The sequence below is a fragment of the Mustela putorius genome, unplaced genomic scaffold (genome assembly GCF_011764305.1).
Source record: "Mustela putorius furo isolate JIRA1106 unplaced genomic scaffold, ASM1176430v1.1 tig00004053_pilon_pilon_pilon, whole genome shotgun sequence".
Taxonomy (NCBI): domain Eukaryota; kingdom Metazoa; phylum Chordata; class Mammalia; order Carnivora; family Mustelidae; genus Mustela; species Mustela putorius.
Window position 1 is genome coordinate 45,642 of NW_025422186.1, and position 26,930 is coordinate 72,571.

The 26,930-nt window shown below is 36.8% G+C and overlaps 1 protein-coding gene across 1 annotated transcript in view; it reads left to right on the top strand.

Moving 5' to 3' along the window:
- The window catches only part of TEX11 (testis expressed 11), a gene marked incomplete at its 5' end in the record, with an annotated part of 282,218 nt that overhangs the window by 42,503 nt on the left and 212,785 nt on the right, over window positions 1-26,930 (top strand). Inside the window, 2 exons of the mRNA XM_045072768.1 lie at window positions 13,266-13,320; window positions 16,776-16,871. Coding sequence (XP_044928703.1) covers window positions 13,266-13,320; window positions 16,776-16,871 — 151 coding nt within the window. The remainder of the gene's footprint in view (window positions 1-13,265; window positions 13,321-16,775; window positions 16,872-26,930) is intronic.

Consider the following 26,930-nt stretch of genomic DNA (forward strand, 5'->3'; position numbering starts at 1 on the left):
ACTGTTGGATTTATATCTGACATTTTGCTTTTTTTTTTTTTAAAGATTTTATTTATTTATTTGACAGAGAGAGATGACAAGCAGGCAGAGAGGCAGGCACAGAGAGAGGAGGAAGCAGGCTCCCTGCCGAGCAGAGAGCCCGATGCGGGGCTCGATCCCAGGACTCTGAGATCATGACCTGAGCCGAAGGCAGTGGTTTAACCCACTGAGCCACCCAGGCACCCCTGACATTTTGCTTTTTGTCATGTCATGTCTCATGACTACCTATTTTCTCTTTTCCTCCTTTACTTCTTTCTTTTTCTAAGTGAGTGTCTTTTGAAAATTAATAAATGTACTTTTTTGTTGTGATGAATATATACAACATAAAATTTGCTTTTTTAATTATTTTACATGTTTGATTCAGGGAGATTAATTACATTCCCAGTGTTCAACCATCATTACGATCAATTTCAAAAACGTTTTTCATCATCTCAAATAGAAATTCTGTAACTTTTTCTTTTTACTTTTTTTTTTTTTAAAGATTTTATTTATTTTATTTGACACAGAGAGATCACAAGTAGGCAGAGAGGCAGGCAGAGACAGAGGGGGAAGCAGGCTCCCTGCTGAGCAGAGAGCCCAATGCGGGGCTTGATCCCAGGACCCTGAGATCATGACCTGAGCTGAAGGCAGGAGCTTAACTGACTGAGATACCCAGGCTCCCCTCTGTAACTTTTTCATAAAATTAATTATTTTTTAATTGTGTTTCTCACCATAACACATACACTCCCCAATGTCCATCACCCAGCCTCCTCATCCTTCCTTCCTCCCAAAATTCTGTAACTTCTTTTTTTTAAAACTTTATTTATTTGACAGACAGAGATCACAAGTAGGCAGAGAGGCAGGCAGAGAGAGGGAGGAGGAAACAGGCTCCCTGGCGAGCAGAGAGCCCAACATGGGGCCTGATCCGATCATGACCTGAGCTGAAGGCAGAGGCTTTAACCCACTGAGCCACCCAGGTGCCCCCAATTCTGTAACTTTTGAATGCTAACTCCCTATTTCTCCTTCCCCCTTCCCCAGTCCCTGATAATTTCTAGTCTTTTTAATACCTGTATGAACAGGTATTAGATTAGATATTTCATGTAAGTGGAATCATATAATATTTGTCCTTTTGTGTCTGGCTGATTTCATTCGGGAGAGTATTTTCAAGGATCATCCATGTTGCAACATGTAGGAGAACTTCATTTTTTTTTTTACCAATAATTTATTTTATTGTGGTAAAATATACAGAACATAAAGTTTACTATCATTTTAACTATTTTTAAAAAGATTTTATTTATTTGACAGAGAGAGGGACACTGAGAGAGGGAATACAAGCAGGGGGAGGGAGAGAAGGAGAATCAGGCCTGCTGAGCAGAGAGCCTGATGTGGGGCTCCATCCCAGGACCTTGGGATCATGATTTGAGCCAAAGGCAGAGGCTTAACCCACTGAGCCACCCAGGCGCCCCTGTTTAACAGTTTTTAAAATTACATATTCTTCGTGTTATTTTCCTTATGGTTGTTCTAGGTCTTAACAATATACATCTTCGGGACTCTGCTCAGCGGGGAGCCTGCTTCCTCTTCTATCTCTGCCTGCTTCTGCCTACTTGTGATCTCTGTTTGTCAAATAAAAAAATACATCTTCATTTATTAGAAGTTACTTCAGATTTATATTAACCTTCTACTGAGAGAAGTTTTACTTCTATATAACTATTCCCTTTTCTCTTTTTTTGCTATTATAATTATATGTTATGTCTATGTATGTTTAAAAACTCAATAATACATGGTTATAATTTCTACTTTATATAATCTTATATATTTTAAAGAAGGCTAGAGAAAAAAGGAGAGCATAGTTCATTTATTCTATAGATTTAAGTTACCATTTGATGTTATTTCCTTACTCTATAATTTTATTTCCAGCTTCTTCTTTGTGTTATCATAGTAAAAATATATTACATATACAATGTCCCAACAATTAAATTTTATAGATATTTATATAGTTGATTTTTAAATAAGGAAGGAAATGGGAAGAAATATATAATCATATCGTCTTTTATAATTATCTAAATAATTACTAACACTTTTTCCATGTGAATTCACATTAATGTCTAGTGTCATTTGCTTTCAGCCTGAAGAATGTTCTTTTGTATTTCTTGTAAGGCAGATCAGCAAGAAATCTTCTCAGTTTTTGTTTATCTGGGAATGTATTTAGTTAATCTTCTTTTGAAAAATAAGTTGCTCTAGATACAGGATTCTTAGTTGACAGTTTTTTTCTCTTTAAGCACTTTAAATACGTCATGCCTGCTTTCTGGCACCCATTATCATGTGATGAAGAGTTAGCTGTTAATCTTGTTTCCTTTGAAATGATGAATCTTTTTTCTTTAACTGCTTTCAAGATTTTCTGTTTATCTTTGACTTGTAGTAATTGGAGCATATGTGTCTGGGTATGGATTTGTGTGTGCATGTATGTGTGATCCTACTTGGAGCCCATTAAGCTTCTTGGAAGTGTAGATTATTGTTTTCCCTCTAATTTAGGAAGTTTTCAACCATTATTTCTTTGAATATATTTTCTATTTCTTTCTCTTGCTTCTCTCCTTTTGGTACTCTCATGCATATGTTGTTGTGCTGAATGATGTTTGACACGTCTTTGAAGCTCTGTTCTTTTTTCCACTCTTTTTCCCCCCGTTTCTCAGATTTGTATAATCACTATCAGTCTATCTCCAAGTTTATATATACTTATTTTGCCTGTTCAGATCTACTATTGAGCCTCTCTAGTGAATTTGTCACCTCAGTGATTGTACTTTTCAACTTCAGAATTTTCACTTGGTTCTTTTTTGATTTAACTCTTATGCTCTATTTGCATCATTGTTATCAGACCTTCCTTTAATTCTTTAAATATCGTTTCCTTTAGTTATTTAAACATATTTGATAGCTGATTTTGAAGTATTTTTCTACCAACTGCAACAACTGGGACCTCTCAGACAGGTTCTGTTGCCTTCATTTTATTCTTTGTAAGTCACACTTTACTTTCTTATTGCATGTGTTATAATATTTTGTTGACAACTAGACATTTTGGATAATATCTTGCAGCAGGTCTAGATACCAGTTTCCCACCTTTATGGAACTTAACTATTCTTTTAGTTTGGTCATTTATTTATTTGGTTATTTGACTGGACTAATTCTGTGAAGTTTATTTTTCTCACAGTGTGTGACCTCCAATGTTTCTGCTCAGGGTTTTTCCCCTTGTTTTTTGTCTTTTTATGGCTTTCTAGGCTTCACCTTGCATCCACATAAGCCACTTGTTGGTCAAGGGTTGTGTTTAAGGTCACTTAGCTTTCCTATTGGATGGGTATTTGTCTTAGAGGCTGTTTTCACAGTTTGGTGAATTTATTATATTAATCCTGCATTCAGCCAGGGGCCTGTAGCTAATAGGTTCTCTCTCTGATCAGTGTCTGAGAGGGCAGCCTTGGGCATACGCATAGTCTCTCAGACTGCCCAAATATGAGTGCATTTGGTTTTTTAAAATAGACATGTTTTTTAGAGCAGTTTTTAGTTTACAGCACAATTGAGAGGAAGGTACAGAAATTTTCCACATACCCCCTGATTCTGCACATTCATAGCTTCCCCACTAATTAACATTACTCACTAGATTGGTACATTTTTTACTAAGGATGAACTTAAATTGACACATCGTAATCCCCCAACTCTGTAGTTTACCTCAGTATTCACTCTTGCTGTTGTATATTCTACACATTTAGACAAATGTATAATGACATATATCTACCATTATAGCACTTTGATGTCAGATAGAATAGTTTCACTGGCCTAAAAATACTCTGTTCTGCTTCCTCATCTCTCTTTTCCCAAACTCTATCAACCACTGATCTTTCGGTCTCCGTAGTTTTGCCTTTTCTGGAATGTCATATAGTTGGAATCACACAGTATGTAACCTTTCAGATTGGCTTTTTTCCTTTAGTAATAATGATTTAAGCGTCCTCCTTGTGTTTTCTTTTCTCTGTAGCTCATTCATTTATTTATTTTAAAATGATTTTGTTTATTTTTGCAGGAGAGAGAGACCATGAGCCGGTGGGAGTGGGGGAGGAGCAGAGGGAGAAGCAGGCTCCTGTTGAGCAGGGAGCCTGTTGTGGGACTTGATCCCAGGACCCTGAGATCATGACCTGAACCAAAGGTAGACACTCAACTGACTGAGCCACCCAGGCACCCAATAGCTCATTTACTTTTAGTGCTGAAAAATATTCTGGATGTACCATAGTTTATTTGTCCGTTTCCCTACTGAAGGGCATCTTGGTTGCTTCCAAGTTTTGTCAGTTATGAATAAAGCTGCTATAAACATCCATGTGCAGATTTTTGTGTGGATGTAAGTTTTGAATTCCTTTTGATAAATACCAAGGAGCGTGATTGCTGGATCACATGGTAAGAGTATATTTAGTTTTATAAGGAACAACCAAACTGTCTTGCAGGGTAGCTGTACAATTTTGTATTCCCACCAGCAATGTATGAGAGCTCTATTACTCCATATTCTCACCACTGTTTTAGACTTAGTGTATTAGACTTGGGCCATTCTGATGGGTATGTATTGGTATTTAATTTTTGTTTTAATTTGCATTTCTCGGGTTCCTGGGCGGCTCAGTGGGTTAAAGCTTCTGTCTTTGGCTCAGGTCATGATCTCAGGGTCCTGGGATCGAGTCCCGCATCGGGCTCTCTGCTTTGCAGGTAGCCTGCTTCCTCCTCCCCTCTCTCTCCGCCTGCCTCTCTGCCTACTTGTGATCTCTGTCTGTCAAATAAACAAATAAAATCTTTAACAACAACAAAAAATTTGCATTTTTCTCATGACATATGTGAACATTTTTTCATAGGCTTATTTGCCATCTGTACATCTTTCTTTGGTGAGGTATTTGTTAAAAACTTTGGGCCATGTTTTAATTGGGTTGTTTGCTTTTTTACTGTTGAGTTTTAAGAGATTTTGTTTGTATATTTTGGATATCAGTCCTTTATCAGATGTGTCTTTTGCAGATGTTTTCTCTGAATCTGTGATTTGTCTTCTAAGTCTCTTAATATTGTCTTTCACAAAGCAGAAGTTCTTAATTTTATTTTTATTTATTAAAGATTCTATTTTTAAGTTATTTCTGTACCCAACATGGGGCTCGAACTTACAACTCTGAGGTCAAGAGTTGCATGGTCTACCAACTGAGCCAGCCAGGTATCCTAGAAGTTTTAACTTTTAATGAAATCTAACTTATCAATTATTTATTTCATGGATTGTTTCATGGTGTTGTATCTAAAAAGGCATCACAGGGGCACCTGGGTGGATCACTTGGTAGAGCATATGACTCTTGATTTTAGGGTGGTGAGTTCAAGCCCACATTAGGCATGGAGCCTACTTAAATAAATAAAAAATAAAATAAATGAATAAAAAGGCATCACAATACCCAAGATCAGCTAGGTTTTTTTTTTTTAAAGATTTTATTTATTTATTTGACAGAGATCACAAGTGGGCGGAGAGGCAGGCAGAGAGAGAGGGAGGAAGCAGGCTCCCCACTGAGCAGAGAGCCTGATGCGGGGCTCGATCCCAGGACCCTGAGATCATGACCTGAGCTGAAGGTAGAGGCTTTAACCCACTTAGCCACCCAGGTGCCCCAATCATCTAGGTTTTATCCTGTGTTGTCTTCTAGAAGTTTTATAGTTTTGCATGTGTTCAGTTTTTTTTGGAAGATTTTATTTATTTGACAGAGACACAGTGAGAGAGGGAACACAAGCAGGGAGAGTGGGAGTGGAAGAGGGAGAAGCAGGCTTCCTGCTGAGCAGGGAGCCTGATGTGGGGTTCAATCCCAGGACCCCGGGATCATGACCTGAGCTGAAGGCAGATGCTTAAAGACTGAGCCACCCAGGTGCCCTAGACTAGTTTTTTGTGTGTGTGAGTTTTGGCTGTTTGTATTTTTCAAGTAATTGGTCCATTTAATCTACGTTATCAAATTTGTGGGCAGAGTTATTTATAGTATTTCTTTATTACCCTTTAAATTTTCATGGTATCTGTTGTGATGTCCCTTCTTTTATTTCTGAAATTAATAGTTTGTGTCCTCTCTTTTTATCTTCGCCTGGCTAGAGGCTTAATCAATTTTATTGATTATTTCAAATACTAGTGGTTGGTTTCATTGATTTTCTCTATTTTTTTTTTTAAGATTTACTTCTTTGAGAGAGCATGCATTCATGATCATGGGAGTGGAGGAAAGGGCACAGGGAGAGGGAGAGAAGCAGACTCCCTCCTGAGCACAGAGCCCAACTCAGGCCAGTCCCAGGATCCTGAGATCATGACCTGAACTGAAATAAAGAGTCCACAGCTTCACAAACTGAGCCTCCCAGGCGTCCCTTGATTTTTCTCTGTTCATCTCTTTTTGATTTCTTGTTTTAATTTTATGATTTCTGCTCTAATTTTTCTTATATTTTTCATTCTGCTTTCTTGGACTTAATTTGCTTGTCTCTTTCTAGGTACTTAAGGTAGAAACTTAGATTATTGATTTTAGATTTTTTTCTTTTCTGATATATTTCAATGACACAAATTTTTGTCTAAGCACTACTTTTGCTGCATCTCAAACATTTTGATAAGTTGTGTGTTCATTTTCATTTAGTTCAAGATATTTTTGAACTTATTTTGAGATTTCTCCTTTGATCTATGTGTTATTTATAGAGGAGTATTGTTTGATCTCCACATAGTTTGGGATTTTTCATTTATCTTTCCATTATTCTATTTAATTCTGAGGTCTGAGAGCAGACATTCTGTGATTTCTATACTTCTGAATTTGTTAAAGTGTGTTTTGTGGCCTAGAATGTGGTTTAGCTTGGTGAATATTCCATATGAGTTTGATAAGAATGTGTATTCTGCTGTTGTTGGATTATAGTAGTCTATAGATGTCTTTTATATCCAGTTGTTGAGTTCAGCTATGTTCTTACTGACTTTTTTTGCCTTCTCTGTTTCTGAGAGGGAGGGAGTTTTGAAATATCCAACAATGATAGTAGAGTCATCTATTTTTCCTTGCTGTTCTATCAGTTTTTGCCTCCTGGGAATTGTTATGTCTTCCTAGAGATTTGACCCTTTTATCATTATGTTATGTTCTTCTTTATCCCTAATATTTTTCCTTACTCTGAATGCCGCTGTCTGAAATTAATATACCTACTCCTGCTTTCTTTGGATAGCATTAGCATGGTATATTTTTCTTCATCTATTTACTTTTAATCTCTGTGTATCTTCATATTTAAAGTGGATTTCTTATGGAAAACATACAGTTGGGGTATATATGTATAAAGAGATTTTATTTATTTATTTGACAGAGAGATAGAGCCAGAGAACACTAGCAAGGGTAGTGGCAGAGGGAGAGGAAGAAGCAGGCTCCCCACTGAGCAAGGAGTCCACCGTGGGGGTCCATCTCGGGTCCCTGGGATCATGACCTGAGATGAAGGCAGATGACTTAACTGACTGAGCTACCCAGGCACCCATATTTAAATTCAATTAGTTAACATACAGCATATTATTAGTTTCAGAGGTAGAGTTCAGTGATCCATCAGTCTTATATAATACCCAGTGCTCATTACATCACATGCCCTCCTTAATGTCCATCACCCAGTTACCCCATCCCCATACTCCTCCCTCCAGCAACCCTTAGTATGTTTCTTATGATTAAGAGTCTTACGGGGCGCCTGGGTGGCTCAGTGGGTTAAGCCGCTGCCTTCGGCTCAGGTCATGATCTCAGGGTCCTGGGATCGAGTCCCATATCGGGCTCTCTGCTCAGCGGGGAGCCTGCTTCCTCCTCTCTCTCTCTCTGTCTGCCACTCTGCCTATTTGTGATGTCTCTCTGTCAAATAAATAAAATTAAAAAAAAATCTTTAAAAAAAAAAAAAGAGTCTTACGGTTTGTCTCCCTCTCTGATTTCCTCTTTTTATTTTCCCTTCCCTTATGATCCCGTTTTGTTTCTTAAATTCCACATATGAGTGAGATCATATAATTGTCCTTTTTGATTGACTTATTTTGTTTAGCATAATATCCTCTAGTTCTATCCATGTTGTTGCAAGACAGTCTCTGTTTTTTAATTGGTGTATTTAGACCAATTGAAATTCAAGGTGATGATGATATAGTTGGGTTAATATCTACCATATTCATTAATGTTTTCTGTTTGTTGTCCTTGTTTTTTTTTTCCTGCTGTCTTCCATTCCTTTTCAGACTTTTATGGCTTTATTTACTTTTTTTAATTTTTTATTTTATTTTATTATTTTTTTAATTTTTTATTTTTTATAAACATATATTTTTATCCCCAGGGGTACCATAAGTGACTATTTACTTTTTTTTTAAAGATTTTATTTGTCAGAGAGGGAGAGGACTTTTTGTGGTTTTAGTTGAGTATTTTATGATTCCATTTTCCTTTCCTTTCTTAGCATAGAGGTTATACCTCTCTTTAAAATAGATTTTATTTATTTATTTTGAGAGAGAGAGAGAGGAGTGGGGAGCGGAGGGGCAGAGGGAGAAGGAGAAAGAAGATCTCCATGCATAGCATGGAGCCCAAGGCTGGGCTTGCTCTCAAGACCTTGAGATCATGATCAAGAGTTGTCAAGATAAAGAGTTGGACACTTAATGGACTGAGCCACCCCAGGTACCCCTATAATACTTTTAAAAAATATTTTATTTTAAAATAATCTCTATACCCAATATGGGGCTGAAACTCAGAGCCCTTAGATCAAGAGTTGCCTGGGGGTGCTTGGGTGGGCTAGTCAGTTAAGGATTGGACTCTTGATTTCAGCTCACGTCTTGATCTCAGGATTGTGACATCAAGCCTGAGTTGGTTCCTTGCTCAGTGGGGGAGTCTGCTTGAGGTTCTGTCTCTTCCTCTCCCTCTGCCCCTCCCCCTGCTAGCATGCTCTCTCTCAAAATAAATAAATCTTTTTTTTGAAGATTTTATTTATTTATCTGACAGAGGGAACACAAGCAGAGGGGGTGGGAGAAGGAGAAGCAGACTCCCCGTGGAGCAAGGACCCTCCCTCCCATGTGGGGGCTCTATCCCAGGATGCTGGGATCATGACTTGAGCAGAAGGCAGACGCTTAATGACTGAGCCACAGGTGCCCCAAAATAAATAAATCTTAAAATCAAAAACTGAGCGAGCCAGGCATCCCACTTTTTTTTTTTTTAACTGTTTTAGTGACTGCCCCGGAGTTTACAGTGTATACTTACAGTTATTCCAAGTCCACTTTCAGATAACACTGTACCACTTTAAAGGTAGTGTGAATACTTGGTCAGAATTCTTCAGAATTCCTCCCACGTATTTGTATCATTGCTGTCATTTATTTGCTTTACTTTATTCTAAGCACATATATACATAATCTATATAAATAAGCCTGTATAATTGAATACATTGTTGCTATTATTTTAGATAAATTATTTTCTGTTAGATCAATTAAGAGTAAGAAAAATAAAAGTCATTATTTTACTTTCACTTATTCCTTCTTTGATGCTTTTCCTTAATGTATGTAGAGCTGAATTTCTGACCTATATTCTTTCCCTTCTGTATAAAGAACTTCCGTTAACATTTCTTGCAAGGCCAGTCTTCCAGCAACAAATTCCCTCAGTTTTTGTTTATCTGAGAAAATCTTTATTTTTCCTTTACTTTTGAATGATATTTTCTTAGGGTTCAGAATTCTAGGTTGGTGGTATTTTTCTCTCAACACTTTAAATATTCATGGTTTCTGAGAAGTTGGGTGTAACTCTTATTTTTGTACTTTTATAGATAAGGTGTTTTTTTTCCTCTAGCTTGTTTCAGGACTTTATCTTTGTTTTTCTGTAATTTGGTATGTGTAGTTGTAATGTTTTTGGTATTCATACTGCTTGGTATTCTCTGAGATTCTTGGATTTGTGGTTTGGTATCAGACATTAATTTGTGGGAATTCTGTCATTATTGTTTCAAATATTTCTTGTGTTTCTTTGTTTTTTCTCCTTCTTGTATTCCCATTATACTCACGTTATACCTTTGGTAGGTGTCCCATAATCCTTGGATATTCTGTTCTGGTTTTTTTTCAGTCTTTCTTCTCTTTGCTTTCCTGTTTTTCAGGATTCTGCTGCTATATCCTCTACTTATAGATTGTTTCCTCAACTATGTCCAGTTTATTAAAAAGCCCATCAAAGACATTCTTCATGTTATTTTCAGTCTTTTTTATTTCAAGCATTTCTTTTAGGTTATTTCTTAGGATTTCCATCTCTCTGCTTACATTGCCTCAGTGTCTTATTTTCAGTTCCTTGAACTGATATATTTTAATATCCTTGCCATGACTGATTCCAGTCCTTGCTCTGTCTCTTCCAATTGTGGTTTTTTTTTTTTTTTTTGCCTTTTCGTATACCTTGTAATGTTTTCTTGATAGCCTGACCTGTTGTACTGGGTAAAAGGAACTGCTGTAAATAGGCCTTTAATAATACAGTGGTTACAAGTGGGTACAAGTTCTTTAGTCTTACATTTAGTTCTTAGTCTTTTGGTGAGTATATGCCTTTGAACTGTGAACTTCACAAGTGTTTCTCAGGTTTTCTCTCCACCCTTAGGTGCTGTACCATGGGTACAGTAGTCTAGGGTTGAGTATTTCTCTTCCCCAGGTAAATTGGGCTCTGATAATACCCCAGGAGGTAGGCTGTCTTTAACTAGTTTCCCTTGAAGGCAGGCCTTGTTAAAAACAGATTCGTTCCTTATCATTAATTCTTGACAAAGCCCAAGAGGTTTTTCTCTGATATTTACTGTGGGAATCTTGAGCTTTTGGAGATAAATCTGACAATATGGTGGGTATGCCTCTAAGACTATGTTTTCCTAGATTTTTAAATTTTCAGACTTATTCACAATGAGCCTCCGGCAACCTGTCACCTACACTTTGTAACTTCCTACCTCTGCACTGGTTCCCTTGGCAGTTTCCGCTGATGAGTCCCCCCTGTGATAAGCCACAGTTCCTTGTATTTTGCCTGTCCATCTCTCCAAGGAGGGGGGGCAGTAGTTTGCCCTTTGTCCTCTCTTCTCTTATGGATCCAAGGACAGTTGTTGATTTTTTAGTCTTTTCAGCTTTTTATTTGTTAGATTGAAGCATTGACTTCCCAAATTCCTTACGTGTAGAACTGAAAACTGGAAGTCTGATTTGATTTTTAAGCTTGGCTTTCTTAACATGACCTTGGATCAGAGTAGCTACATTTTCGGTGTTTGATAAGAGGCTCTGCTTAAGCCCTTTGAGTCACTTTGTCTCCAGATTCTCTGCTGATGTATCTGTGTGTGCTTTGAGGAATGCTTTCTAGTCTGCTCTGCATCTTCTTCTGATTCCTCCTGGGTGGGTGCAGCCTAGCAAACATGCATAGCCTTCTGTATTTCCAGGGGTGAGTGTGACCTCCTGGATTATTCTTCTTGGCTGTCTCTCCCTGGTTCTGTTAAAATTCTTTGCTGGTCTGCTATTTTACTTGTTGATACTGTTATCACAGAGTTACCAACCCCCTCTTAATTGCTCACCACCAAGATCTCCCTTGTTTTTCACAGTGCCCTTAAGAACTTCTTGCTCCATTCCAAATAAGTCAGTCCTTTCAGGCAGAGATGCTGAGCTCTGTTTTCTTTCCTGCCTATTTCTCCCCTCTGGAGAGAACCCTTGTGCCACACTACTGGAGTTGGTAGCAAGAGCATGGCTTGCTTCTCTTGGTGTAAGAGTGGTTGTTGGGGGAGATTGGTAGCCTCTGGTCTTCTTAGCATGCCCTCCTAGCATGGAACCTCTGCATAATGAGACAATCTGGGTGAAGATCATCAGGGTCCCAGTATTCTTGACCTGTCACACCCGAGGTAGAGCTTTTACCGTAAGAGTGAGAACTGGGTGGGGAAAGAAAGACCCCAGAATAGCACTTCCATAGCACAGGCCTGGGGAGAATAAGAGAGGCTGGGAGCCTGCCTGCTAGGTGAAATCATAGCCTAAGAGTTTAGGAGCTGGATCAAAAGGAAATTACTGGCTTCTTGACAGCATCCATCTGGAGTAGTTTTCATCACAGGGAGCTGGTGTGGATAGGAGCAGATTGGGACTCAAATGCTACAGACTCTCACTGTTCTTACTGAGATTTAGTTGTTGTTGTTGTTTTAATAAATGTTTTTCCATTTGCCATATGCCCTTGGGAAAATTTCCAAAGACTTTAACTGGTTGTTTTGTTTTAATGATTTTTCCAGGCAAATGGTTGTTTCACTGGGGAGAGTATCCAACAGCTCCTTATACCATCATTGCAGAAGTTTCATCCTTATTGGTTATTTTAAAAACTGGAAGTATGTTTGATATACCAAAGGAGACCTCTGTGAGATAGGGCTTAGAATCACTAGGCCAGTGTTATATCCTTGTTAGTGATCTGGAAACTCATTTGGTAATTCTGAGTCTTTTAGAGTTTTTCAAAAGTAATATTTCAAAGTAATGTCATCAATTTAGTTCTGTTCGCCAAAATTTTATTGACATCTTTTCTTGGAATACCAATTTTATGGTGAATAATCATTGTTTTACTTTTTAGGTTTTAGGTTTTGAAACCCTGACGCTCATGTTAATATACTATTTGTGGTTATCAGAATGTCCCATGGATAATATGGCTTGCTAATTAAAGCAAGAACTGAAAATTAAATTTCTCTACTTCCCAACCCCTCACTCTCATTTTCGGTACCAATCTAGGAAATATTAGAAATCACTTAACTGCTAAATTGGTTCATTCAGCTGCAAAATGAAACTAATAGTGCCTCACAAGGGTGTTGTGAAGCTTAATAAATATTGCTAAAGTGTTTGTTTCTGTGAAAACTCCTGTATTTGTTTTATTTTTAAAATATATTCGTATTTCTTAGACTTTAAAATGTGCTCATCGAGTAAGAGCTCATATATGCATGTAAACTAGCTTTAAATGCAGAATAAATATATATAGTATATAGTATATATGTATACATAAAGCACTATATACCGTATATATCCAAATGGAAAAGAGTAATAATATAGTGTTAATTCATTGGCTCTACATCCGGAAGAATTTAGTTTTCTACCATTTAAAAAAATTGCTTTATATAATTGATATTCATGTATTAATTAGCTAATAATCTGTTATAGTGCAAATCAGAACAGTTGGAATAAAGTATAATTATACCATGTCTTCTTAGTGATACATAATCTTAAAAATATAATTTGAAATGAATATGTATTCTTTTTCCTTTTTTAATGATAGCCAAAGCTATGATATTGGGAAGATGGATAAGAATTCTGTTGGGCCAGAAATGCTGGTAAGGATCATGTTAAATATTGTAGAAGTAGGTTGAAGAAATGTATTTTATGTTATTGTTATTAAATTATAATAGTCTGTCCCCACTTTGTGAGTAAAATTATTCTTTGGACACATCATTAATAGCTCAGTACATTAGTTTCTATAAAATTGATATACTAGTATAATCTACCATGCAGGTAGATTCTTGTACCCAAGAGTTAATATATGGAAATTTTTGGAACAGTGTTTAGTTATGTAAATTTTAGATTTTATTATTGCATGTTAAAATTTTTAGTTTTTTCCCTAACAACCATATACAGTGTGTGCTTGGTATGGAAGTTCATTCTAATATTTGATCAAGTTTGATTAGATTAGGAAATAAATCTGATGTAAAAGTAATTAAGTATATGTCATAGCAAAATGGAATTTTGTTTGAATAGCCTTTTTTTCTTCTTACCTTTACAGTATCTCTATCAAAATATAACTGAATACCTATATATATATAGCAATGTGATAGATAGGGAATAACAGAGAAGTGTAAAGCAGGACTTCTACCCTTAAAAAGCTTATGTTTGAAGGATAAAACTAATACAAGTGAATATAATGGAATATTACTGAGCCTTGAAACAGAAGGAAATTCTGGCACATTCTACAGTATAGAGGAACCTTGAGGATATTATTCTAAGTGAAATAATCCATTCACAAAAAGACAAATACTGTATGATTCCACTTAAATGAGGTATCTTGGGTAGTCAAATTTTTTTTTAAGATTTTATTTATTGGGGCACCTGCGTGGCTCAGTGGGTTGAGCCTCTGTCTTCGGCTCAGGTCATGATCTCAGGGTCCTGGGATCGAGCCCCGCATCGGGCTCTCTGCTCAGCGGGGAGCCTGCTTTCTCCCCTCTCTCTCTGCTGCCTCTCTGCCTACTTGTGATCTCTGTCTGTCAAATACATAAATAAAATCTTTAAAAAAAAAAAGATTTTATTTATTTGTCAGAGAGAGAGCGAGAGTGAGCACAGGCAGACAGAGTGGCAGGCAGAGTCGGAGGGAGAAGCAGTCTCCCTGCGGAGCAAGAAGCCCGATGTGGGACTTGATCCCAGGACACTGGGATCATGACCTGAGCTGAAGGCAGCCGCTTAACCAACTGAGCCACCCAGGCATCCCTTGAGTAGTCAAATTTATAGAGACATAAGATAAACTGGTGGTTGCAGGAGTTTGGAGGGAGGAGAACATAGGGAGAGCTATTGTTTAATGGGCACAGAATTTCAAATTTGGAAGATTAGTAGAAGCTCTGGAGATAGGTGATGGTAATGGTTGCATAACATTGTGAATATACTTAATTCTACTGAACCATATACTTAAAAATGACTAAGAGAGTCAATTTTATGTGTATTTTAACACAATTAAAAATGATAAAAACATCATTATAGTGTCACATCATGGCACGTTATATGGGAATGAGAATAATAAAAGAGCTACAGTAATTGTAACAATATGGATGTTCTCACATATAATGTTGAGTAAACAAAATGGATGTTCTCACATATAATGTTGAGTAAACAAAATGATTTATAAATTAGTGCATACTGTATGACTCTAATAAATATAAATGCCAAAAGCAGGTAGAGCTAATATACATGGTGTTGGAAGACCTGTAATTGGTTACACTTGTTTGGAATAGTGTCTGAAGAGAGTCTTGAGATGAACTTCTTGCTGTTAATGCTCTATTTCTGATATCTGATATATTAACCTACATGTGTTCACTTTGTGAAAATTCAAAGCTGTGCTCTTGAGATTTTTGAGCTTTTTTGTATGTATTGTATACTTCATTTAAAGTTTCGAAAATAGCTTTTAAAAACTAGTATAAGTGAAACAATTTGGGATGAAGCACTGATAAACTGTGTGGTACAGTAAAGGGGAATGTCAAGGTTGGCTAGAGAAGTTGGTAGGTTGGGTAGGTAGGTAGGTAGAAGTAAGTTCCGTCTGGTAGGAAGGCCTTGAAAAGTAGATGGGATCTCTACAGTGAAAACAAAGGGAAAAGGGGATACCAGGCAAGGAATCTAGTTGAGGGGATTTCTAGAGGAGAAAGTAAGTATGGAAGACTACAGGAGTTAACTGTGTGATTAAAATGTAATATTCATATTGTGAACTATGGAGAGGTAAGATTATGAAGTTTATAAAGTAGTTTCTCTTTCATGTTAGCAGTACTTTATTGAGGTATAATTTATATACACTAAATTACATAAATCTTAAGTGTACAGCCTGATGAATTTTAATATATCTAGGTAGTCTTGTAACAACCGTGTAGATCAAGATAGAGAAATTTCCATGATCCCCAAAAGTTCCCTTGGCCCTTTCTGGTTGATTGCCTTTATACCCGCAAGATAAACCACTATTCAGACTTCTGTGGCTGTAGATTATTTTAAGTTTTTCTTGAACTTTTTGTAAATGGAACCATATAGTATCTACTGTTTTGTGTGTGGCTTCTTTTGCTTAACATATTGGTTTTGAGATTCATTCATTTTGTTACATCTTTCTGACTATTTGACCCTTTTACTATTACAAAATAGTTAGTTTTTCTCAGAGATGCCATATTTACTCCAAAGAAGTCCCCTGAGGAAGTTTCTAAGTTGACAGTTGTTGCATAATAATAGTAATGATATTAAGTATTTTATATACATCTTATTTGATCCATCTTAGTTTTTGAATTAAAAAAACTCTGATATAGGACACCCTAAGTATCATTTCTCTAGATTTACAGAGCTCTAATATGTTAAGATTATCTTTGCCTGTTCCTACTGTCATTATATTTAGAGGCAGATTTTTCATTGAAATACAGCTCTTTCTTTCAAAATCCAAATCTGTAGTTAAATATATCAGTGCTGCCTAGAGTTACTTTCCTTACCAATTTAAACTTGACTGGAGAAACAGACTTAATTCAGCAATACATATTAATTTTAAAACTTAGCTGACTTGGGAGAAACCTTCTCTATAGGAAAGCATACCTGTTCTTACTAAAATGATGGTATATATGTTCTTAGTCTAATTGGTTAATGTCAACTAGGCTGTAAAGTCTTTGAGAAAAGAATTATGTCTTTCTATTTATTTTTCTTGTTGGAGGCCTAATGTAATGCTGCCTATACAGTAAGTGGTAAGATGATTAAATTAAATAGTGCTGTTTGTTTCCTTTATTTGTAGAGTGAGGATAATAAAGAGGTTTAATGCTCAAACACTGTTAGGAAAAATAATTATATTAACACAGTTGTATTCAAACTATTATAAAATTCTTAGACAGTATTTGGTATAGGCAGCATAATGATGAGACATATCCCAAGACTGTGTGGTCACCTAAGGAAATGCTATTTCATAAAAATGACAAGTTCAAGAAGATGCCTGTCACTGTGTAAGCGCTAGTCAACTGTTGCACTGCAATTTAACTCTCACCTGAGTGCTTTTTTCTATTTTTAATTATAGGCTAAAGTTCTGCGGTTACTAGCCACTGCTTATTTGGATTGGGATGACAGAGAATATTATGATAAGGCTCTCAGTGCTATAAACCTAGCAAATAAGGTATGAGCGGTTTCTACTTTTGCATATTAATGAACTTTTTTAGAGCTTCGATTCACATTTTGAAATCTAGTTTAGACACTTGCTTTAGTATTCCTGCTTCTTGTACTTAATTATTTGCTCTTTATTTTTTTATGATTTGCATATCACATTATAATGGAAAATTAGAAGTAAAAAGGAAAATGGTGGTATTATTTATACTTAGTAAAAAATAAAGTATAATTAAGTTGCTTTGATTTAGTGGTAATTCATGGAAGATACCAGATAAAACAAAAATGCTTTTCTCTCTCACATTAAGAGCCCTTAATATTTTTTTTTCAGGTGGTTGCCAGAGGGGTGGTAGGTAAGGAGACAGATGAAATAAAGGGGTTCAAGAAGTACAAACTTACAGTAACAAGTCATGGAGGTGAAAAATACAGCATAGAGAATATAGGTTGATTTATAATCAGTAAGATTGTAAAAATGTCCTTTGGTGATAGATGATGACTATACTTATTGTGGTGACTCCTGAGTAATGTATAGAATTGTGGAATCACTATGTTGTACATCTGAAACTAATATAACACTGTGTTAATTATACTTCAATAAAACAAACAAAAATCCTTGGGGTTTCTTTTAAGCCTCAGATTGTTTTGATCTGTTCTACTGCACAGAAAGGAAAAAATGAAATGTACCTCAACAACAGATTTTTTTTGAAAATTGTCTTTAGCATGAAATGGAAAGGGTTCTCTCAGCTATTAGATTTTAGGATAAAGAAGTAAATAGTGATAAAAGAGACATATAATGGGATTTTGTTTAAAAAGCATTAGCAGGGGGACCTGGGTGGTTCAGTTGGTTAAGTGTCCAACATTTGATCTCAGCTTAGGTCTTCATCTCAGGGCCCTGAGTTCAAGCTCTGCATTGAACTTCACCCTATGGAGCCTACTTAAAAAAAATCGATCAATAAACAAATAAATAAATAAACAAATGGAAAACATTAGTGGTTCACTTTCAGCTCATGTTCATACATACATTCACATATATATGCCTCCGCCCTCCTGGACAAAGAATATTAATAGTCAGGGTGATAACCATTTAAAAGGTTTAGGAGTGTCTGGCTGGCTCAGTGAGTAGAGCTGTGACTATTGGACTTGAGGTTGTGGGTTTGAGCCCCCTCGTTGGGTATTTATTGGACAGACAGAGACACAGCAAGGGAGGGAACCCAAGCAGGGCGAGTGGGAGAGAGAGAAGCAGGCCTCCCGCCGAGTAGAGAGACTGATGCAGGGCTCAGTTCCAGGATCCTGAGATTTTGGCCTGAGCCGAAGGCAGACGCTTAATGACCAAGCCACCTAGGTGCCCCCCAAATAATAAATCTTTAAATAAAAAATAAAATGATACATTTAGGATCAATGTATTTTACTTATTAATAAGGCGAATAATTATACTAATATTTTTTTCAGTTTTAATTTAAATTCCAGTCAGCATACAGTGTAATATTAGTTTCAAGCATATAATACAGTGATTCAGCACTTCTCTACAACAGCTGGTGCTCATCACAATTAATACTCCTTAGTCCCTATCACCTATTTAACCCATCTCCCCAGCCACCTCCCTCTTGGTAACCATCAGTTTTTTCTCTATATTTAAGAGTCCCTTTCTTGGTTTCCCCCTCTTTTTACCCTTCTGCTCATTTGTATTCTTTCTTAAATTCCACGTATTAGTGAAATAACGTTATTTCTCTTTCTGTAACTTAGCATAATACTCTGTAGCTCTATCCACGTCATTATAAATGGCAAGTTTTCATTCTTTTGTATGGCTGAGTAATATTCCATTGTGTGTGTGTGTGTGTCTGTGTGTGTCTGTGTGTATACCACATCTTCTTTATCCATACATCAATCAATGGACACTTGGTCTATTTCAATATCTGGGGTATGGTAAGTAATGCTGTTAAACATAAGGGTGCATATATCTCTTCAAATTAGTATTTTCTATTCTTTGGGTGAATACCCAGTAGTGCAGTTCCTGGATCCTAAGGTAGTTCTAGTTTTAACATTTTGAGGAACTTCCATACTGCTTTCCAGAGTGGCTACACAAGTTTGCATTCCCACCAACAGTGCATGAGGGTTCCCCTTTCTCCATATCCTTGCCAACACTGATTGTTTCTTGTGTTGTTGATTTTAGCTATTCTGACTGGTGTGCGGTGGTATCTCACTATAGTTTTGATTTACATTTCCGTGATGATGAGTGATGTTGAGCATCTTTTCATGTGTCTGTTGCCAGTCTATATGTCTTCTTTGGATAAATGTCTGTCCCTGTCCTCTGCCCATTTTTAATTGTATTATTTATTTTATTTTTGGGGTGTTGACTTTCATAAGATATGTCATTTGCAAATATTTTCTCCCATTCTGTAGATTGCTTTTTAGTTCAGTTGATGGTTTCTTTTATTCTACAGAAGCTTTTTATTTTGATGAAGTCCCAATAGTTTATTTTTGTTTTTGTTTCCCTTGCCTCGGGATACATAACTAAAAAGAAGTTGCTGTCGCTGATTCAGAGAGGTTGCTGCCTGTATCCGTCCTCCTCTAGGATTGTTACAGTTTCTTGTCTCACATTTAGGTCTTTCATCCACTTGAATTTATTTTCGTGTATGGTGTAAAAAAGTGGTCCAGTTTCATTCTTTTGCATGTGGATGTCCAGGTTTCCCAACCATTTGTTGAAGAGACGGTCTTTTTTCCATTTGATGTTCTTTCCTGCTTTGTTGAAGTTTAATTGACCATAGAGGTGTAGGTTCATTTCTTTTTTTTTCTTTTTTGTTCTCTTGATCTGTGTATTTGTTTTTGTGCCAGTACTGTACAATTTTGATGACTACAGCTTTGTAATATAACTTGAAGTCAAGAATTGTGATGCCTCCATCTTTTCATTTCTTTTTCAAGGTTGCTTTGACTATTCTGGGTGTTTTGTGCTTCCTACAGTTTTAGGATTGTTTGGTCTAGCTCTGTGAAAAATGCTGTTGGTATTTTGATAGGGATGGCATTAAGTGTGTAGGTCGATTTGGGTAGTACAGACATTTGAATAATATTCGTCCTTCCAGTTCATGAGGATGGAATGTCTTTCCATTTCTTTTTGTTATCATCAATTTCTTCCATCAGTATTTTATAGTTTTCAGAGTACAGGTCTTTTACCTCTTTGGTTAGGTTGTTTCCTAGATATTGTTTGGTGTAATTGTAAGTAAGATTGTTTTCATACTTTGTCTTTCTGCTTCCTCATTTTTGGTACATAATAATGCAACAGATATCTGTACATTGGTTTTATATCCTGTGACTTTAGAGAAATTTTTTATTAGTTCCAGCAATTTTCTGGTGGAGTCATTTGGGTTTTCTATATAGCGTATCATGTCATCTGTAAATAGTGAAAGTTTGACGTCTTCCTTGCTATTTTGGATGCCTTTTATTTCCTTTTATGGTCTGATTGCTGAGGCTAGGATTTCCAGTACTATGTTAAATAGCGGTGGTGAGACTGGACATTCCTGTCTTGTTTTTGACTATGGAGGGAAAGCTCTCAGTTTTTCCCCATTGAGGATGATTTAGCTATGGATTTTTCATACATGGCCTTTATTGTGTTGAGGTATGTTCCCTCTAAACCTACTATGTTGAGGGTTTTTATCATGAATGGATGTTGTACTTTGTCAGGTGCTTTTTCTGGATCTGATAAAAAGATCATATGGTTCCTATCCTTTCTTTTATTAATGTGGTGTATCACCTTGATTGATTTGTGAATACTGAATGCCCTTGCAGCCCAGGAGTAAATCCCACTTGATCATTGTGGATGACTTTTTTAATGTATTGTTGGATTCAGCAGGCTAGTATTTTATTGAGAGTTTTTCATTCATGTTCATCAGATATCTTGGCCTGTAGTCCTCTTTTTTAGTGGAGTCCTTATCTGGTTTTAGATTGGGATTAATGCTGGCCTCATAGAATGAATTCGGAAGTTTTCCTTCTTGTTTTGTTTTGTTTTGTTTTGTTTTGGAATAGTTTGAGAAGAATAGGTATTAACTGTTCTTTAAATGTCTGGTAAAATTACCCTGTGAAGCCATCTGGCCCTGGACTTTTGTTTGTTGGATGTTTTTGGATTACTGATTTAGTTGTTTTGCTGATTATCTGTTCAAGTTTTTGGTTTCTTCTGTTTCAGTTGTGGTTGTTTATATGTTTCTAGGAATTTATCCATTTCTTCCAGGTTTTCCAACCTGGCATATAGCTTTTCATAATGTTCTATTATAATTATTTGTATTTCTGTGGTGTTGGTTATTTCTCCTATGTCATTTGTGATTTCCTCTGTTTGGGTCTTTTCTCTTTTCCTTTTGATAAGTCTGGATAGACGTTATCAATTTTATTAATTTTAAAAAATATGTTATTTATTTACAAAAGAGACAGAGAGAGCGAGCGTGAACATTGAGTGGAGGGGGAAGAGCATAGGGAGAGGGAGAAGCTGACTTCCCACTGAGCGGGGAGCCTGACATGTAGCTTGATCCCAGGACTCCAGGATCATGACCCTCGGCCAAAGGCAAGCGCTTAACTGCCTGAGCCACCCAGGTGCCCCAAATTTTATTAATTTTTTTCAGAGAACCAGGTCCTGGTTTCATTGATCTGCTCTGGGTTTTTTGTTTGTTTGTTTGTTTTTAGTTTCTGTATCCTTTATTTTTGCTGTAATCTTTATTATTTCCTACCTTTTGCTGGCTTTAGGCTTTGTTATTCTTTCTGTAGTTCTTTAGGTGTAAGGTTGTTTTTTGAGAATGTTTTTGAGTCTTGAGATCTGTATTGCTATATACTTCTCTCTTTTTTTAATAATTTTTTTCTTATGTGGATGGTTTAGTCTGGTTTCCATTTTTGATTTGCCTTTTTTTAAAAAAATGGGCTGTTTGTTTGAGAGAGACACCACAAGAGAGGGAACACAAACGGGGAGTGGGAGAGGGAGAAGCAGGCCTCGCGCTGAGCACAGAGCCTGACGCAGGGCTCAACCCCAGGACCCTGGGATTATGACTCCAGTTGAAGGCAATCACTTAACCAACTGAGCCACCTAGGCGCCCCATACTTCCCTGTTAGAACCACTTTTGCTGCATCCAAAAGCTTTTGTACTGTCCTATTTTCAATCTCGTTTGTTTGTTCTTTGATTTCCTGGTTGACCCATTCATTGTTTAGTAGCGTGTTTTTTAACTTCCATTCATTAGTGTTTTTTCCAAACTTTTTCTTGTGGTTGACTTGTAGTCTCATAGTTTTGATAGCATGATTTTAGTCTTTTTGTATTTGATGAGGCCTATTTCATGACCTAATATGTGATCTATTCTGAGAATGTTGCATGTGCACTTGAAAAGAATGTGTGTTCTGCTATTTCAGAATGGAATGTTCTGAATATATCTGTTAAGTCCGTCTGCTCTAGTGCATCATTCAAAGCCCTTCTTTTCTTGTTGATCTGCTTAGATGATCTGTCCATTGCTGTGTGTGGTGTATTAAAGTCCCTTAAATTTCTGTGTTATTGCCAATGAGTTCCTTTGTGTTTGTGATTAATTGTTTTATATATTTGGGTGCTCCCAAGTTGGGTGCATGAATATTTACAATTGTTAGATCTTCTTGGTGGATTGTCCCCTTTATTATTATGTAGTGCCCTTCTTTGTTGTTATAGTCTTCGTTTTAAAGTACAGTTTGTCTTACATAAATACTGCTACTCTTTTTTTAAAATATCCATTTGTGTGTTAGATGTGTCTTCATCTCCTCACTTTTAATCTGCAGGTGTCTTTAGGTCTAAAATGAGTCTCATATAGGCAGCATGTAGATGGGACTTGTTTTCTTATCCATTGTGACAGTCTGTATTTTGATTCAAGCATTTAGTCCATTTACATTCACAGTAATTATTGATAGAAATGTATTCAGTGCCATTTTATTGCTTTGTTTTATCATTGTTACTGGAGATTTTCCTTGTTCCTTTCTAGGCTTTGTCATCTTTTAAAATCTTTCTTTCCCACTCAAAGAGTCCCCTTTAATATTACTTGCAGGGCTGGTTTAGTGGTCACGAACTCCTTTAGTTTTTGTTTTCCGGAAAACTCTTTTTCCTATTCTGAATGATAGCCTTGCTGGATACAGTGTTCTTTTTTTTTTTTTTTAAGATTTATTTATTTATTTGACAGAGAGAGATCACAAGTAGGCGGAGAGGCAGGCAGAGAGAGGAGGAAGCAGGCTCCCTGCTGAGCAGAGAGCCCCATGCGGGGCTTGGTCCCAGAACCCTGGGATCATGACCTGAGCCGAAGGCAGAGGCTTTAACCCACTGAGCCACCCAGGCGCCCCTGGATACAGTGTTCTTAGCTACAAATTTTTCCCATTCAGCATGTTGAATATATCATGCCACTCCCTTCTGGCTTTCCACATTTTTGTTAAGAAATCTCCAGCTTGCCTTATGGTTTTTTTCTTGTAAATTAAGGACATTTTTGTCTTGCCATTTTTAAGATTTTTTCCTTATCACTGTATTTTTCCAATTTAATTATAATATGTCTTGGTGTTGGCCTGTTTTGTTGATTTGGATGGGAGTCCTCTGTGCCTCCTGGATCTGGGTGTCTCTTTCTTTCCCCAGATTCGGGAACGTTTTAACTATTGTTTCTTGAAATAAACTTTCAGCTCCCTTTTCTCTTTCTTCCTCTTCTGGAACTCTTATAATACAAATGATTCATGGAGTCACTGAGTTCCCTTTGTCTATTCTCATGTTGCATAATTCTTCTTTCTCTCTTTTGTTCAGCTTTATTATTTTCCATTATTTTGTCTTCTAGGTCACTAATTTGTTCCTCTGTTTCTTTTTGCCTGCTGGTCATGAAGCTGTTTTCAACTCTTCATTTCTGTTTATTTTTTTATTTCATTTATTTACTTATTTTTTTTAATTTAAATCTTAGTTTAGCATGCAGTGCAATATTGGTTTCTGGAGTAGATTTCAGTGATTCATCGCTTACATACAACTTCCAGCGCTCATAACAACAAGTGCCGTCTTTATTTATTTATTTATTTATTTTGAAGATTTTATTTATTTATTTACTTATTTGAGAGAGAGAGAGGGAACAAATGGGGGGGGGCGCAGAGGGAGAGGGAGAAGCAGGCTCCCCTCTGAGCAGGGAGCTTGAATTGGGCCCGATCCCAAGACCCCAGGATCATGACCTGAGCTGAAGGCACATGCTTAACTGATTGAGCCACCCAGACACCCCAGCAAGTGCTCTCTTTAATATACATCATCCTTATTGATCCCCCCACCTCACTCCCATCAACCCTCAGTTTGTTCCCTATCGTTAAGAGTCTCTTATGGTTTGTTTCCCTCTCTCCTTCCCCCTCCTTCCCATTCATCTGTTTTGTGTCTTCAGTTCAACAAAGGAGTGAGAACATATAGTATTTGTCTTTCTCTGACTGATATTTCACTTAGCATAATATACTCTAACTCCACTGATGTCATTGCAAATGGCAAGATTTCATCCCTTTTGATAGCTGAGTGATATTCTGTTATAGAAATACACACACACACACACACACACACACCCGCATCTTTATCCATTCATCAGTCAATGGACATTTAGATTCACTCCGTAATTTGGCTATTGTTGATAATGCTGCTGTAAACATGGGGGTGTATGAACCCCTTTGAATCTGTAGTTCTGTGTCCTTTGGATAAAAACTTAGTAGTGCAATTACCGATTGTAGGGTAGATCTATTTTTAACTTTTTGAGGAAACTCCATATTATTTTCCAGAGTGGCTGGACCAGTTTGCATTCCCACCAACAGTGTAAGAGGTTCCCCTGCCTCTGCATGACTGAATCTTTTTACAAAAATTTATTTATTTATATATTTGTCAGAGAGAGAGAAAGAGAGAGAGAGAGAGAGAAAACACAAGCTGGGGAGTGGCAGCCAGAGGTTGAAGCAGGCTCCCCGCCAAATAAGGAGCCTGATCAGGACTCGATCCCAGGACCCAGGGATCATGACCTAAGTCAAAGGCAGACACCCAGCTGACTGAGCCACCCAGGCATCCTGATTGTTTTTTAACTCTTTCATCACTGTGGTAAGGGTCTTACTGATGTCTTCTATTCTTTTTTCAAATCCAGTGAGTATTCTTGTGACTATTGCTTTAAATTCTTCATCAGGCATGTTACTTATAACTGTTCACTTAGTTCTCTGGCCATGGGCTTAACTTGTTCTTTAATTTTGGATAAATTCTTCCATCTTTTTCATTTTGTCAAGATCTCTGTCTTCTCTGTGTTAGGAAAGCCAGTTATTTCTCCTGCTCCATTTTCAGGATGGCCTCTTCTTTCCCTTTAGTTGTAGAGTTTGTTCTGCGAGTCTTAAGTTTGATTTCTCTGGTATTTAGGATGATTTTTTAGTTATCTAATTGTGTTTGTGGAAGGAAATGAGCCTAGGGACCTCCTACTCCACTGCTATCCTCCTCTCTTTTAAACTGACACATTGTAGAATTTTTTCCCAAGAGATTAGAAGCATAAAAATGGATAGTTGATTAAACAGTACTGAATTTCCCAAACAGACCCTTTACTTGAATTATAGTCATGTGGATGAATTACTTCATGCTGAAAAACTTTATTAACATTAATTTTTTAAATTTAAAAATATTAATAGAAATACTTTCAAAAATTGCATGCTTTTTATATTTGCTAAGATACTATTTCTCTCCCCCTTTCCCACCTCCCCCCCCAAAAAAAACAGGGCAGGAAAACTGAGGAGATTTCATATCAGCTATATGCCTTCTTGCCAGCATGTCTCTTTGTTCACTGACTGCAAAAGTTGTAGTTTTCATAGCAATTATTGCTATTATTCCTGAATTACCATATTTAATAGCCTGGACATACCTAAATTGGGTACATTAGGATTTCAGTGGCACTGTACACTTAAAAAGGTTTTATTTGGAAATAATTTCAAAGTTACAGAAAAGTTACAAGAGTAAGAATAGTTCAGAGAACACCTATATATATGGGATGCCTGGGTGGCGCAATTGATTACCCTTCTGATCTTGGTTTAGGCTCACGTTGTGATCTCAGTATTGAACCCTGCATTGGGCTCAGTGCTTAGCTCAGAGTCTGCTTCAGATTCTTTCCCTCTCCCGCTTCTCCTCACCTGGCAGTTGCTGTTTCTCTCTCTTTCTCTGAAATAAAATCTTAAAAAAACAAAAACGCCTGTATATACTTTACCCAGATTCACACCTGTTATTAATATTTCTGCATTCTTCCCATATTATTGAAGGAATATAACCCATAATATATCCATATTATTGAGGGATTTAATATATATTATATACCCACAATAATGAGCTTTATAGCATTTTTTTCTTTTCAGTATAGGATTACTCTAGGATCAGGTATTCTGTTTATTTGTCATGTCTCCTTAGTCTTCTGTACTCAACATGTTCACAAACTTTTTTAAAATTTTTGTGTCATTGACATGTTGGAAGAATACACTAGCTTCCAATCTTGTTTAAACTGAAAGTTCTTCATTTGAGGTTTTTTTCTTCTTCATTTGAGGTTTATGTTGTGATTAGATTCAGTTTATAATTTTGTGACTGGAGTACAACATAAATGATGATACTGTGTCCCTTCTCAGGGCATCTCATGTGGAAGCCCATGATGTCCATCTGCTCTTGATTGGTGATGTTAATATTCATCACCTGGGCAAAAGTGTTGCCCAGTTGCTTCATTGTGTATTTTTGTATATATTGTATATTTTTCTCATGGAACTAATAGACGGTGGAGAGGCTTAAAATTGTTCATATACCCCATTTCTCATTAAAATTTCCCTTTAGAGCTAGTGCTCTTGCTTGAACCAGTCTTACAATTATTACCATATGATCATTTTTTAAAAAAGGATTTTATTTATTTATTTATTTATTTATTTATTTGTCAGCGAGAGAGAGAGAGAGAGAGCGCGCGCGAGTGCGCGGCAGAATGGCAGATAGAGGCAAAGAGAGAAGCAGGCTCCCTGCCGAGCAAGGAGCCTGATGCTGGACTTGATCCCAGAATCTTGGGATCATGACCTGAGCTGAAGGCAGCGGCTCAACTGACTG